Consider the following 13,976-nt stretch of genomic DNA (forward strand, 5'->3'; position numbering starts at 1 on the left):
ACAGGTGTTTAATTCACTTGTAGATTGTGCCATGGGCCAATAAAGAATGAGCTGCATGCCACAAATGGCCCCTGAACCGAACTGTGGACACCCACGCCTGAGATGTGAATTATTTGTGTGTAACAGGTCAAATTCACAGGTTAAGAGTGGGAGAATTAAAGAGGTTTGTCAGACTGGTATTGAAAAACGAGAAGCTGAAAGAAGCAGGGATCTTTTTATAGCCAGCTTTTGACCTGCTGGCAAACAGAAAATATTTTATGAATGTAAACTTGCACCCACTGATACAACCTTGCAGCTTTGTGCAGCTTTAAATGTTCAATACAGTTTTTTGTTTTTGTTTATCCATGTGTGCTTGACTACCGTGTTGTTGTATTTATTTATTATTTTTTTATGCCAGAACGTGACTCCCACATAATAGCTTATCTTTGTTGCCGTGACAACCATGGAGAGATCAGCTTCGGGAGGGCAAAGAAGCGCACACAATACAGTACAAGACCTTCTCTTTTTGTTGGCGACATAGTAGGTGCTTTTAACACAACATCAGAGGAGACTTTGATGAAAGGAAAACAATACGGACAGTTCATAATACAACTTTCTAGCTTTCATAAGGCATCTTAAGTCAAGGAGTTATTCATTGACAGTTGCCTGGTTTGTTCATCAAAGAAAAATAAGAAAAAACATTGGGAAGTCATTTCAGTACGCACATTAATTAATTAATTCATTCATTTTCTACCACTTATCCTCACTAGGTTCGCAGGGGTGCTGGAACCTATCCCAGCTGTCTTCGGGCGAGCGGCGGGATACACCCTGGACTGGTCGCCAGCCAATCACAGGATATATACATAGACAAACAACCATTCACACTCACATTGATACCTATGGACAATTTGGAGTCACCAATTAACCTAGCATGTTTTTGGAATGTGGGAGGAAACCGGAGTACCTGGAGAAAACCCACGCTTTCACAGGGAGAACATGCAAACTCTACACAGAGATGCCCGGGGGTGGAATCAAACTGGAGTCTCCAAGCTGTGTGGTCTGAGTGCTAACCACTTGGCCGATAATAGAGTTATCTACAAAATTAACCATTACTAAGTTAATCATAATGTTAATTAGTTTACATATTAATTATTTTAATTATTAATTATTTAAAATTTTGTTGTGTTAAAAAAATTTACGAATATCACTCTCTCGCCTTATTGTGTTTTTTCAAAAATTGATTAATTAATAACTGATTGCTGTTTCGAGGTTGACTATGGCCTACGATTAGTTGATAACCCTACATCGAGTGATACGACGTAGTGTTCTGATCACTAGGGGTCAGTAATCTTACATTGACGAGACATCACCTGTGCACTGCATGAAATTAGCGATGTCCGACATGATAGTTTGCCTCCCATTTTGTGTGGAAGCGGTATAGTTTTGGCTTCACACTTTAACTTAATTTCTTTTAACTTCTTACTTCCCCACTTCGTATGGAAGTGTCTTTTAAACGGATAGTTCTGATTTTTTTTTCATGAACTAGTATGACCCAATCAGCAGTGTACTGCAGCAACAGTGACTCCAGAACAAATCAATTGGAGGCTAATTAGCTAGCTCGGTAGCTATGAGCAGAAACCACCTTTTATGTCCCATTGCAGAAGTTCTTGTACTCTTTTTGGAGTTCAAGCCCTGATGTGTGTCAAATGGCTGCAGTTTGTATCACAATGAGAATGAAAAGAATATATTGCAAATGTTGAATATGCTGCAGGGTCTCACATCTCTTGGTCACTGGTGTGTGAGAACTTTCTTATTCGGTCAACCTGTGGCCATAGCGGCGTACAGTCGTGTCATTTCCTGTTGTGGTGGCTAAGAAAAGCAAAGTAGTCTCCACTGAGAAAGTAAAGATGCATGTGAATTTTCTGTCATATGTCAAGAAGAAGGTGGCACTTGTTGTAGCGGATTGAATTATATTGATCCCTTGGACTTGGACCTGTGCCCTCATGGAAATTAAAGTCCAAGAAGCAGCAACACAGTATGCCGTACACAAGACATCAATAGCAATAACAAAGTATGCAGAGTATTGCACATTGTCCAGTTTAAAAATATGCATGTATATTTGAACTATTTTAGTGGTGTGTTGACCATGGTGCACTTGTAAATCTATCCTTAGAGTTGCATCTTGTGTTGTGTAAACATCCTCCCCCTTCTGTTTTGGGTCCAGTCTACACGCGCTTTTTTAAAGGATACAGCGGCTATGGTAAATAATAGTCCATCTGAAATGTTTTTTATTTTGATCTAAATCATACCACATTTTGGATCAAACATGGTGGTTTTATGACTTATTTATTTAACCCAAGGCTAACCCCAGGCTAATGAAAGGAAGCAGTGCTCTTCTCACTGCATTTTAATAATACATTTTATTTATAGAATGCCTTTCAGGGTACTGAAATGTGCTTTTAAAACAACCATTTCTGTTATTATTATTAGTAGCATAGCTAATACTAATCATTTGTTAATTAAAATGACACTTCACCTCTGAAATAGCATCCTACATATCTACCATATTCATCAATATAGATTGAGAGAATTGCTTGTTTTTTTTTTCCCTGGTCATGTTACATCATTGCAGGGTGCACGGTAGCCGAGTGATTAGCATGTTGGCCACACAGGAGTTCGGGAATCTCCTGATCTTTGAATCTCCGCTTGGGCATCTGTGTGTGGAGTTTGCATATTTTTCCATGCATGTGGGGGTTTTATCCAGGTACTCCGTTACCTACCACTTTCCAAAAACATGCATGTTAGGTTAATTGGTATGAATGTCAGTGTGAATGGTTTGTCTATGTATATGTGCCTCTCGCCCAAAGACAGCTGGGATAGGCTCCATCATACCCGCAACCCTAGTGAGGATAAGCGGCTTAGGAAAAGCATGGATGGATTTCACATGACTGCACGTGTTGCTAGGCAGAGTTCATATTTTCTTTCACCCAGACAGAAATGTTTCCAGAATTGTTCTCCAAGTTGGCATGATAACACTTGGTTTGGATTGTCACTGGACGTCTCTATTGGCCACGGACCAGTACACCACCAGGGCCAGTTACCGGTACTCACCATAGAAGTTCTGTACTGTCTGTAAATAAAAAAAAATAATACTAATTTTCCCCAGCTGTATATACTGTATGGCTGCACGAGTGGTTAGCACGCAGGCCTCACAGCTAGGAGACATGAGTTCAATTCCACCCTCAGCCATCTCTGTGTGGAGTTTGCAGGTTCTCCCCGTGCATGTGTGGGTTTTCTCCGGGTACTCCGGTTTCCTCCCACATTCCAAAAACATGCTAGGTTAATTGGCGACTCCAAATTGTCCATAGGCATGAATGTGAGTGTGAATGGTTGTTTGTCTACATGGGATTGGCTGGCGACCAGTCCAGAGTGTACCCCGCCTCACGCCCGAAGACAGCTGGGATAGGCTCCAGCACCCCCGCGACCCTCGTGAGGAAAAGCGGTAGAAAATGAATGAATGAATGAATGAATGTATATATATACTGTAGGGCTGCACAAGTGGTTAGTACGCAGGCCTCACAGCTAGGAGACTCAAGTTTGATTCCACCCTCAGCCATCTCCGTGTGGAGTTTGCATGTTCTCCCCGTGCATGTGTGGGTTTTCTCCAGGTACTCCGGTTTCCTCCCACATTCCAAAAACATGCTAGGTTAATTGGCGACTCCAAATTGTCCATAGGTATGAATGTGAGTGTGAATGGTTGTTTGTCTACATGTGATTGGCTGGCGACCAGTCCAGGGTGTACCCCGCCTCTTGCCTGAAGACAGCTGGGATAGGCTCCAGCACCCCCGCGACCCTCTTGAGGATAAGTGGTAGAAAATGAATGAATATTTTCCCCCACTGTATATACTGTATATATTTTTATTTGAGACTGAGTGACTTAGTGTAATGTGATAAAAAAAACAATCTAATTGATTGGTGCTGTGATGTGGAAATAGGAGGTGAATTTTCAGTCAGCTTGTTCCATTTCCGCAAAACCTCATCAATCAATATCATTATCAATAACACTGAGCAGTATACTCATGGGACATTTTTTCCCCACCAGAAAAACACATCTGTCTACGAGAAGGAGAAGGATATCATCTCTGTGGTAAGTCTCATCTCATCTCTATTATCCTTGATTACTGTGGGGTGTTTGGTCCTCATTCCAGTGTTCTCTTCTTTCTTTCTGCCATTACAAGTGTCGTCAGTTGGTGGTGGTTTGCGACGAGATCCTGACCTGCAGCTCGGAGACTCTCCTCACCAACACTCCTGAGCTAGAGAGCGTGGATCTTGTACCTGTGTCACCTGGAGAACATCTGGTAATGTATTATTACATTCTGATGATGATATTCCACTCACTGACCTTCATTGACGCACAACTTTTTCTGTGCCTTTCAGTATTTTTGTATTTTCATCATGGTTTGCGTCATCGTTTGCGTCCGCTCATCACTTCTTTCACAAACTCAAGGTTCTTTATTCCTTATGAAACCTCATGATAATACTGTTCTCTTGGCCTTCCTGTTTTTCATTGAATCTTTTTCTACTTTTTAGTGTTGCCTTTAATTCCAACAAGCACTTCTTTCTTCCCTCTTTTGCAAACTCATCCCCTTAAGATAATAAGCTCTCCTGCTGCATGATAATACAATCGAGTCATCGCTGACTAAAAAGTCAAAGTTATGATGAGGTTAAAGTCATATTATTATAATATTAAAAAAGAAATGTTAAAAAGATTATTTCAGAAGAATGTTAATTTTTTTCTTTTTTGGAAAAAAAAAACAGTAAAAATTGAGGGGGGGGGGGTGTTGGAAAAGACTAAAGTAGGAAATGATGAGTTGGACAATATCGTTTTTTGGCAAAAAAAAGCCAATATGAGACATCCCTCGATACCAATAATATACTTTTTAACCTACTGTATATAACAAAGCTGTGATGCAGTTTTTTATATTCAAATATATTTAACGTCTCAGCATGTCTACATGTGTTTACTAAATATTGCCCTTGTATCCTTTCATTTTTCACGATGTGGCTCAAAAGTTTGGACACCCCTGTGATAGAGGCTAAATAAAAATGCCTAAAAGTTAACAACATAAAAGTATTGTTATGGCACAAATTTAGCTAGAGCTGCTATATCATATTACTGTTTTGTTTGCTATATTGTAGTATTGTAAGTAGTGTATATATTGCAATGTAACGTATTCATTTGCATGAAATCAATTCTTATGAGAAGTAATGTGTACTTGTACCTGAGCTGATATTTGGATATGGTCAACATTTGAAGAAAACATTTAAGGCTACGTCAATGTAAAGTACATGATCGATCACTTTTGTCGACATAAAATAATTGCGTGCCAAAGAACGTCACTTACCCTTTGAGGAGCACTGGAAGCTAAGTTAATGAAAGCAGAGGTGGAATAATTATCCAAAGCATTTAATAAAAATGTCTGTATCAATAGTTAATAAGCACATTCCCAATGTATCACTATATTGTCTTACTTTACTTTACATTATCTACGACTATGGTTGTCTTCCATTTAAACCCACAGCACATTCAGCTTATTTCCACTGGGTGTTTAACACAGAATGAGAAAAATAATTATTTCCCTTCCTCCTCTGCAGTCTTTTAAATGACAATAGAAATACTGTCATTACTCATAACAATAAATATTGAATGTATTTGATTTGAAGATAAGACACAGTTTTGCAGGATTTTAAGGGATATGGTAGTGTGTGCATCACGACAGCCTGGTCTGGATTGTGTTGCTGTGTGAAACATATTGATTGTGTCTCCTGGGTGAGATTAGTTTGCTCTTATGGCTGAAAATAATTAATCAGGGCAGGCTAATGACTAATTAGAGACCCAGCCGCCAATCCATTCGGAGACAGTCATCAATATTTCAGACAATGTTGACAGAATGATGCTATGCTATTGCACTGATTAAATACACCACTATCTTTGTTTAGCAGTCTAAACTGTATTATTTTCTCCTCCATTGTCTTTTGCATTAGGGCATTGAGATAACATCCATTGGATCCAGCAGCCACTATGTGACTGGAACTGCAACAGAGGTCAGATTGTTATAATGACGCTAAAAACTGCATGAACTGATGGTGTTGATGGACTCTGGTGTGAATTTGAATGAGAGAAGCTACACAGGGTAGTCAACATGTGGCCTGCGGGTTGTGTGGCACCGCTAAATATGATAACTCCTACCCCTGCTTTACATAATGAAAAAAAATGTTATATACGTATATTTTTTGTCTTTTTATGTCCAGATGGCCATCTGTACTTTAATAAAATATTCTCCCAATTAAATCTATATGAAGCCAATTAAATATACAGTAGTCCTTAATTTCATTATCAAAATGAGGTCAATATGAAGCCAATTAAGTACATATTTTAATTATATCAAAATTAAATGCATACAACATTAATTAAATAAATAATTGTATTCAAGAACATATTTCAAAGATTAATTATTTGTTGAGCATCCGTCCAACCATTTTCTATTCCGCTCATGGAGCTATGCCGGAGCCTATCCCATTTGATTTCAGACGAGGTCTTCTCGCCCGAAGACACGCCCGCGACCCTCATTTAAGTACATTTAAACACTGTATGGTTTTTTAAATCAGGTCTTATTTGTTAATTGTTTATGTCTTCTGAAACGAGAAACAAAGAAAGCCTTGTGCTGAACATATTTGAGTTTTATAAATATCCTATTCAGGGCTGCATGTGCCAAATATTCCACTCCTGTACAGTATCTGAAACTTTTAGTACTGTGGTTTCGTCCTCTTTTGACATATCCACCATAAGGCGCAATTAATTATTAGGCGCAGTCTCAATTAGGGGGTCTATTTCTGTACTTAACACATACTAACACATACATACATAAGACACACCGTATTGGAAGGCGCATGCTAAAACATATGGTTGAAGCTCCGAAGAACGGGAGTCTTAGGCGGAGTGTCGAATGCAAGCGCAACCTTTTATTATTGGATGTACGCACTGTATGCACTACACGTTCTACAACAAAAAGGCATTTGTTTTCAGAGCAAGCCAAAGCTAATTAAGGAATGGGGGATGGATGATTAGCTGGTGTGAGAACAGCATCTTGGTCAAAAATGATTTGTTCACATTTTCTACATTGGCGAGGTGAATGTACAAGAATGCAGTCTAAAACAGCGTCTCAATTTGATTTGACTGAAGCTCATCTGTGAGGCACTATATGGTGATATTATTGTATTAATTTATTTTTATGAGTCACGTTATATAACAGCATCTTTTCAACAGTCTCCTCTTATGTATATTTTTTGTTTTTTAGCCATCCAGTGATGTCGCAAAGATCCTGGCAGGAGATGAAGTGATCAAAGTCAACAACCAGATAGTGGTGAGCCTTCTTGCCTATTTTACCTAAAGGAAAGTAGAAACAATCTGTTGCCATCATCCAACTTTCACTCTCCTCTCTCTACTCTACTCTCCTATAGTCTCAGGGTGGGGGATGTACAAAAGGAAATAACTTCCAGGATCTCTAATTTTTGTGATTCATTTACAAAACGTTCATATCCAGCAACTGTGGCTGTGGGCAACCTCCTGATTTAGTTTTTTAGTTTTAACTCCATCTTATGTTGTCAGCATTCAGTAGCTTTATCTACCTCTGCATGTGCTTTAAAATGTTGAGAGTTCACAATAAACTGATCAGCGATATCAATGCTGACTGAGACTGCTCCTTACAACATTGCAGGTAGTACAACATTGCTTCCGTTGCTGCTGTGTTGTTTTAATATACTTATCAATAAATTACCATGTTACATGATACATTTTCACTTTCTCGTGCACTCCAAAACATCAGGGTGAGTGAAAGAACAGAAGAACATGTGAAGGAAATATAAAATGCATTTATAAAATGATTACCATAAATTCCTGCCCGTATGATGCACCCACTAAATTTAGAGCCATGTCATAAAATTGCATTATTAAGGGCATATTGTGGCGCCACAAGTCTGTGAGGACCAGTCAGCTGTTTATTTGACAGTAGCCGATCATGAGCTATGAAAAAACTCACAACGAGCTTGTCGACCCATTGGAAATTGCAGGAGGTCATTAATCAATGTACTGTAAGGGTCAGACTCACTGTGTCATCTTACAAAGCATACTAAACTCATCACACCGCAACTTAACTCCCCAAAGGTATACCTAATACAAGTTAAAAAAAAAAAACATAGTAAAGTTTTCCCATAAAAATTATATTTCCGTAATGCATTTTGTTTTAGCATTTAATTGGCTGCCTCGATCTGTCAGACAGAGGAACCCATGTGGAGGCTGACATCCACATCGCCCCAGTGAATGTGTTTCTCAGATGCAGTGCATTATGAGCAAACTTTTTTTTCCATTTTAAGATTGTATTGGTATATTGGTATTGGTATGTTTGTGTATATATAGGTATACCTTTTGAGTGTTAAGTTGCTGTGTGATGACTCAAGCGTGTTATATTGTTCTACTGGTATATATATTGACCATCTGTGATTTTTCCAGTGGGTTGTAGGTGCACTGATATCTCGTGATGGGCTCCTGCCAAAGAAAGCACTACAGTTTCTTCACTGACTCTTGAGTGGCACAGTATTTAATCAATGAGTGGTAGTTTTGAAGTAAAGGAAATGACACAAGATTAGAATTCAGCTGTAAATTAGCTGTATAAGACACAGAGTTCAACGTTTATGTAAAAAGTAGCGGCTTATAGACTGGAATTTATGGTAAATACATTAATTGAATGACACAGTAATAGAATAGTATAATATACTGTTATCCCTGTGGTTGTCTTACCCTCTTAAAATAGTCTAGACAGGCTAGTCTTCCTCTAGTATTCATTAGCATTCAATAATTTTTATCCTTATTGATGGTCACAACAGTTGAGAGATTGTTGCCAATATTGGTGGGTGCTTCTCCACTATGTGCTTTTTGTGGAATTTTCTTATTTTTACTTTCTTACTTACTTTCAAATTACTTTCATCACTTTTGTGATAGCTTTCCTGTTCTTTAGCATGGCTGCTTGGGAGGCATAGCTCCATATAAAACTGACAGCTGTACAGCAACAACTATTACAATTAGGAGACTTTAGGAGACAATTAGAAGCTGCCTTCTTTAGCTGGCAGCCTATTGATGCATCTTTGCAGTCACAAGTAAGAATAACCTCATTTCTTGATGCCTTAGGTTGGCTGGAGCAGAGCTAACCTTGTGAAGAAGTTACGGGAGAACCCCAGCGGGGTCACGTTGGTCCTGAGGAAGTCTTCTGGGTCACTGACCCGCCGAGGTCCAGTACAGCAGATCCCCACTGCGCAGGTCATTCAAGGATTCATTCTGTCATATTACTCGATTCTGTTGCAAATACCAAAATCTAGTTTATGCCGTAGGGTGGGAAAACACAGAAAGAGCACTTTAGTCACTTTTAATCAAAACATTCCATCTTTGAGGCAGGCTTGTGCACGTGTTGTGATTTATGAATGAATGGATTGCATAAATAGATGGATGGAACATCCACTCACAACTCACATGTCCACGTCTTGTGGAATAGGAGGAGGAGGACGACGATAAAGACGAGAGTTCGGAGGAAGAAGAGGAGACAGACGACAATCCCAGACACTCCATATTTGAGCGAGTAGCAGCTTCCGTCAGGTCCCTATCTTTCAGGTCAGAACTACTAATTTTTGTATTTAATTCACCAATTTTGTAGTTAATATAGTTACTAGTTAGTTACTATAGCAGATACCAGTTATAGTAACTAGCTAGCTAAATACTAATCGCTAATGAACCAATGACCTATAACTAATTGACTTTCATCTACCAGTTTTACTAATTAGCTAGCTACCTTGGTAACTAACTTACTAACTAACCAACTAATAACTTTTTCATATAGCTGGCATTTATCTATAACTATAACTATGCTTGCTAATTACCACTACTAATTGATATCGCTAATGAACCTACAAGTTGTACTCGCTAGCTAGCTAACTAACTGTCCAAGCTATATAGCGAATGAACCAATAACCTGCAACAAACTGACCAATTCTGTTTCCTAGCTACTATTATACTATTACTACCTAATACAGATGTATGTTGCTTATGAATCAGTGGCCTATAACTGACTGAATGTGCTTTCAAACCGACTAGTTGTGCTAGCTAGCTAGGTAATTAATTCGCTAACAACTTATTGATATAGCTAATGAGTCATTTACCTACACAACTGATGAACTAAGCTCGCGAGCTACTAGGTTTATGAAACAAAATGTCATAGCTGTACTACAACAAACAAACAAACAACTACAGCTCACTAGAACTAATTCATTTATGTTACTTTGGTAGCAAGGGGTAATACCATGTAGTTTTACCTAATAAACTGAAGCAAAATCACCATTGTTGAGGAACTACAACGCTCTGTAGTCACTTAACCAATTTCTTACATGAATGACTATCTCTGCTTTATAGCTAGAAGACATATGCTATGAGACGAAGAAAACAATAACATTGTTTTAACTAGCTAACGTAGGTTAGGTAGCTAACCCTGCCTTGCTAACTTGCTTGCTACTATAAATTTGAATGCCAGTGGATGAAGTAACTCTGCTAGCTTGTTTATAAATGTTTGCTACTGTACACTTATACAGCATGGAACCTCCCACCAATATTTAGGCCTCACTAATCTGTCAGTTCCCAGTGGGTTTTTGGAATCGAGTAAGAGTGTGAGAATGCTGTAAATTCCAGTCTGTAAACCCGTGGCCCACTACTGACGGGAAATGGGAAGATGTGAAGAAATCAGTGGACAGATAAATAGGGGAGGGTGCTTGTGATATATGTAGATTCCAACAAGCAGGGAAAAGAAATGTGGTGGAAAGGGATTGATTTAGGGGGTTTAAGGAGACAGTGGGAGGTGATGGAGAACAGATGGTCTTAGATAAATGAATGGAGTAGGTGGGAATGAACCATCTCGTTAGCCTCGAACACAGAAACCTCGGAGGAAAATAGGCTAACTTTACTGGTAAACAAAGCTGTTAAGGCCAGTTCCTTCATTTGCCAGGAGAGCTGTTCAAGGTCCCGAAGTGACTGACGAGCCTATGGGACAGGAGGAGTCTGATCTGTCTGCAGACAAGGAGGTTGAAGAGAGGCTCACATCATATCAAGACCAACAAGGAGAATCATCACTACTATCAGCCTCTGGTAAGAAGACACTATGAACCCTCAAGTTGTCTTTTCTTCTATTTGATTCCTGTGAATTTCTTCTGCTGTCATCCCAGTAGGCCACAAAAAATCTAAAGAATATCGAAAGAGAATCCATAGTTACTTGGTTTTTGTGTATTTTAGGAGAGTTTTATAGTTTGGCTGGTTCAAGACTTTCGCCGGGGCTCAACAGAAGAAGAGCCCGTACGCCCTCGCCCAGAAGCATTTCACCCTACGGATTCTTTGGAAATTCTTCATCGCTAGACATCCGCCAAGACCGAGCAAGCGTCTGTTCCTGTCCTGAAATGGTGGGCCACACGGTAAGAAGAAAATGTTTACGAAGAACGTTAGCCAGTCGAAGATCAGATGCTAAGTGACGAATTTCTTGTGTCTCTCTCAGGGAAATAAAGACACAAAGAAGACTTCTACGAAAGGTGCGTCCTGACAGGATGAACAGTGTACTTCTGGTAGATTAGACCACTCTAACTGATGGTTCCATCTTGTTTCAGGGATGTCGACGGCTCTCAGTCGACGTCGCGTGTCTTGCCGCGAGCTGGTACTCCCCGACTGCGATGGCTGGCTGTGGAAGAAGAGAAGGGAGAGTAGCGTCTTCATCGCTCAGAAGTGGCAACGCTTCTGGTTCGTCCTCAAGGGCCCGTGCCTTTACTGGTACACCAGTCAACAGGTGGGTATCAACAATGCCAAATTCACAGTTGGGGAAAACAGTGTTTTTTTTCCATAGAAAGTAGCTTAAAAATATTTTATTTGGGGGAGTCAAGAGATATCTACATGCAAATCAACAGTCAGCACCAAATAACTATATAGTACATCCTTAACAACATATATCCTTAAATAGAATAAAATAAATGAAAATGTGATGTAAACAAAGCAAACATTCATCCATTTCCTTTGCATGTTTCTTCAGGATGAGAAAGCCGAGGGTTTGGTCAACATTGCCAGTTACAGCATAGAGGGCGCTGGCGAGCACAAGAGAAAATAGTAAGTGTCTATGTGTTTGTGTTTTTATGCATGTTTAATACTTTTATTTTACTTTTATTCTTCCTAATGTTTTCTAATAACTTTTTTCTTTTTTTTTTTTACCTCCGCCAAAGTGTGTTCAAAATGCGGCACCAACGATTTCACAACTTTTTTTTTGCCGCCGACAACGTCAGCGACATGAGCAAGTAAGCATAACCAAAGAATTTATTTATCTACTAGGACAATAAAGTCACTGATTCTAAAACAAGGGTGTCCAAAGGTGTCCATTTGCAGACGACGGCAATTTTTTAAAAATTGGTCTACAGTATTACAATATTAAATGTTAATTAGATGTTAAATGTATAATTAGATGTTTTTTTTAAGTGTGAAAAACATCTAAAAAAAATAAGAAATCTGATCAAACACTGTTTTACACCACAATATTTGAAATATTCAAGTAGATGATGTAAAATGAAATATGTATTTTCTAAAGGCACAATATTATGAGAAACAACATCACAACGGATGAAGTTTTTGAAATTTTGGAAAATTAGGTTGGGGAAAAATTATATTAGCAGAACAAAGTTATAACATTACCACAAAAAAGTTGTTGTCTTATGGGAAACAACATTTTACATCAATAAAGTAATAATATTCTGAAGATTTTTTTTTTTTCTCAAAGCATAAAGTTGAAATGGTTAACAAAAGCTATAATAAATAAAAGTTTGGACACCCCTGCTCTATAATGTATATTATTTATAGGACTTAAGTCAAACCTGAACAGCTGTTGGTGTACACTGCCCCCTGCTGTTTATTCCACACATGACGCCTTACATTAATCATAAAATCCCACCATCAATGACAACTTTAAATCAACATGTTACTGTGTTTAGGTGGATTAACTCCCTCATCACAGCCATACAGAAGCACAAGACACTCAACCCAAGTCCAGATAGTGAAGAAGGTACTCTCACATTACATTTTTGGGCTGCATGGTGATCGAGTGGTTAGCGCACAGACCTCACAGCTAGGAGACCAGGGTTCAATTCCACCCTCAGCCATCTCTGTGTGGAGTTTGCATGTTCTCCCCGTGCATGCGTGGGTTTTGTCCGGGTACTCCGGTTTCCTCCCACATTCCAAAAACATGCTAGGTTAATTGGCGACTCCAAATTGTCCATAGGTATGAATGTGAGTGTGAATGGTTGTTTGTGCCCTGTGATTGGCTGGCGACCAGTCCAGGGTGTATCTCGCCCGAAGACAGCTGGGATAGGCTCCAGCACCCCAGAATGAATGAATGAATGAATTGTTCTATTATTGTTCTAGTCGCTTGATATACTGTATGTCAATATTATCCATTACTTCCCACAGCTTGCTTGTTTAAGGAAACACATACTGTAGTATAGCCTAATGAGATGGGTGTGTATGAGTGTGTATTAATTATTGATTATGCATGTGTTTTGCATGTGTTTTGTCACAGAGTGTTACAGTGAGACTGAATCAGAGACTGAGAGCTCACCGTCACCCCGGAGAAGAAATAAGGTCAGTGTAATTTAAATATAAAGACATGATTTTGTGACAAATAAGTCAAGTGAATATTTATTAAAATGTGACAGAAAGTGCAGTCTAGCACTCTGCCTCGCCCCAAGCGCAACAAGACCAACAAGGTGCCATTGTCAAGTCCTGCAACAGGTGGCAGCAAAGGGACAGGTATGAAACATTTTTATTAATTTTAGGTGTTGACACAACCCCTAAAAACTGTCCAAATTATCTGTACGGG

The 13,976-nt window shown here is 39.1% G+C and overlaps 1 protein-coding gene across 4 annotated transcripts in view; it reads left to right on the top strand.

Annotated features, from left to right (window-relative positions):
* Positions 1–13,976, top strand: part of cnksr1 (connector enhancer of kinase suppressor of Ras 1) — a 29,582-nt gene that overhangs the window by 12,648 nt on the left and 2,958 nt on the right. For 3 of the 4 annotated variants that reach the window (XM_058089896.1, XM_058089895.1, XM_058089897.1), the window contains 15 exons: positions 4,082–4,126; positions 4,218–4,337; positions 6,025–6,084; positions 7,338–7,403; positions 9,224–9,352; positions 9,585–9,700; positions 11,082–11,221; positions 11,366–11,541; positions 11,622–11,655; positions 11,731–11,906; positions 12,147–12,220; positions 12,334–12,405; positions 13,093–13,163; positions 13,677–13,738; positions 13,813–13,906. In XM_058089896.1, coding sequence (XP_057945879.1) covers positions 4,082–4,126; positions 4,218–4,337; positions 6,025–6,084; positions 7,338–7,403; positions 9,224–9,352; positions 9,585–9,700; positions 11,082–11,221; positions 11,366–11,541; positions 11,622–11,655; positions 11,731–11,906; positions 12,147–12,220; positions 12,334–12,405; positions 13,093–13,163; positions 13,677–13,738; positions 13,813–13,906 — 1,435 coding nt within the window. Of the gene's footprint in view, positions 1–1,074; positions 3,083–4,081; positions 4,127–4,217; positions 4,338–6,024; positions 6,085–7,337; positions 7,404–9,223; positions 9,353–9,584; positions 9,701–11,081; positions 11,222–11,365; positions 11,542–11,621; positions 11,656–11,730; positions 11,907–12,146; positions 12,221–12,333; positions 12,406–13,092; positions 13,164–13,676; positions 13,739–13,812; positions 13,907–13,976 lie in introns of those variants that run through there. The other variant, XM_058089898.1, reaches the window with a different exon arrangement.

Source organism: Doryrhamphus excisus, chromosome 13 (genome assembly GCF_030265055.1).
Source record: "Doryrhamphus excisus isolate RoL2022-K1 chromosome 13, RoL_Dexc_1.0, whole genome shotgun sequence".
In the NCBI taxonomy this organism is placed as follows: domain Eukaryota; kingdom Metazoa; phylum Chordata; class Actinopteri; order Syngnathiformes; family Syngnathidae; genus Doryrhamphus; species Doryrhamphus excisus.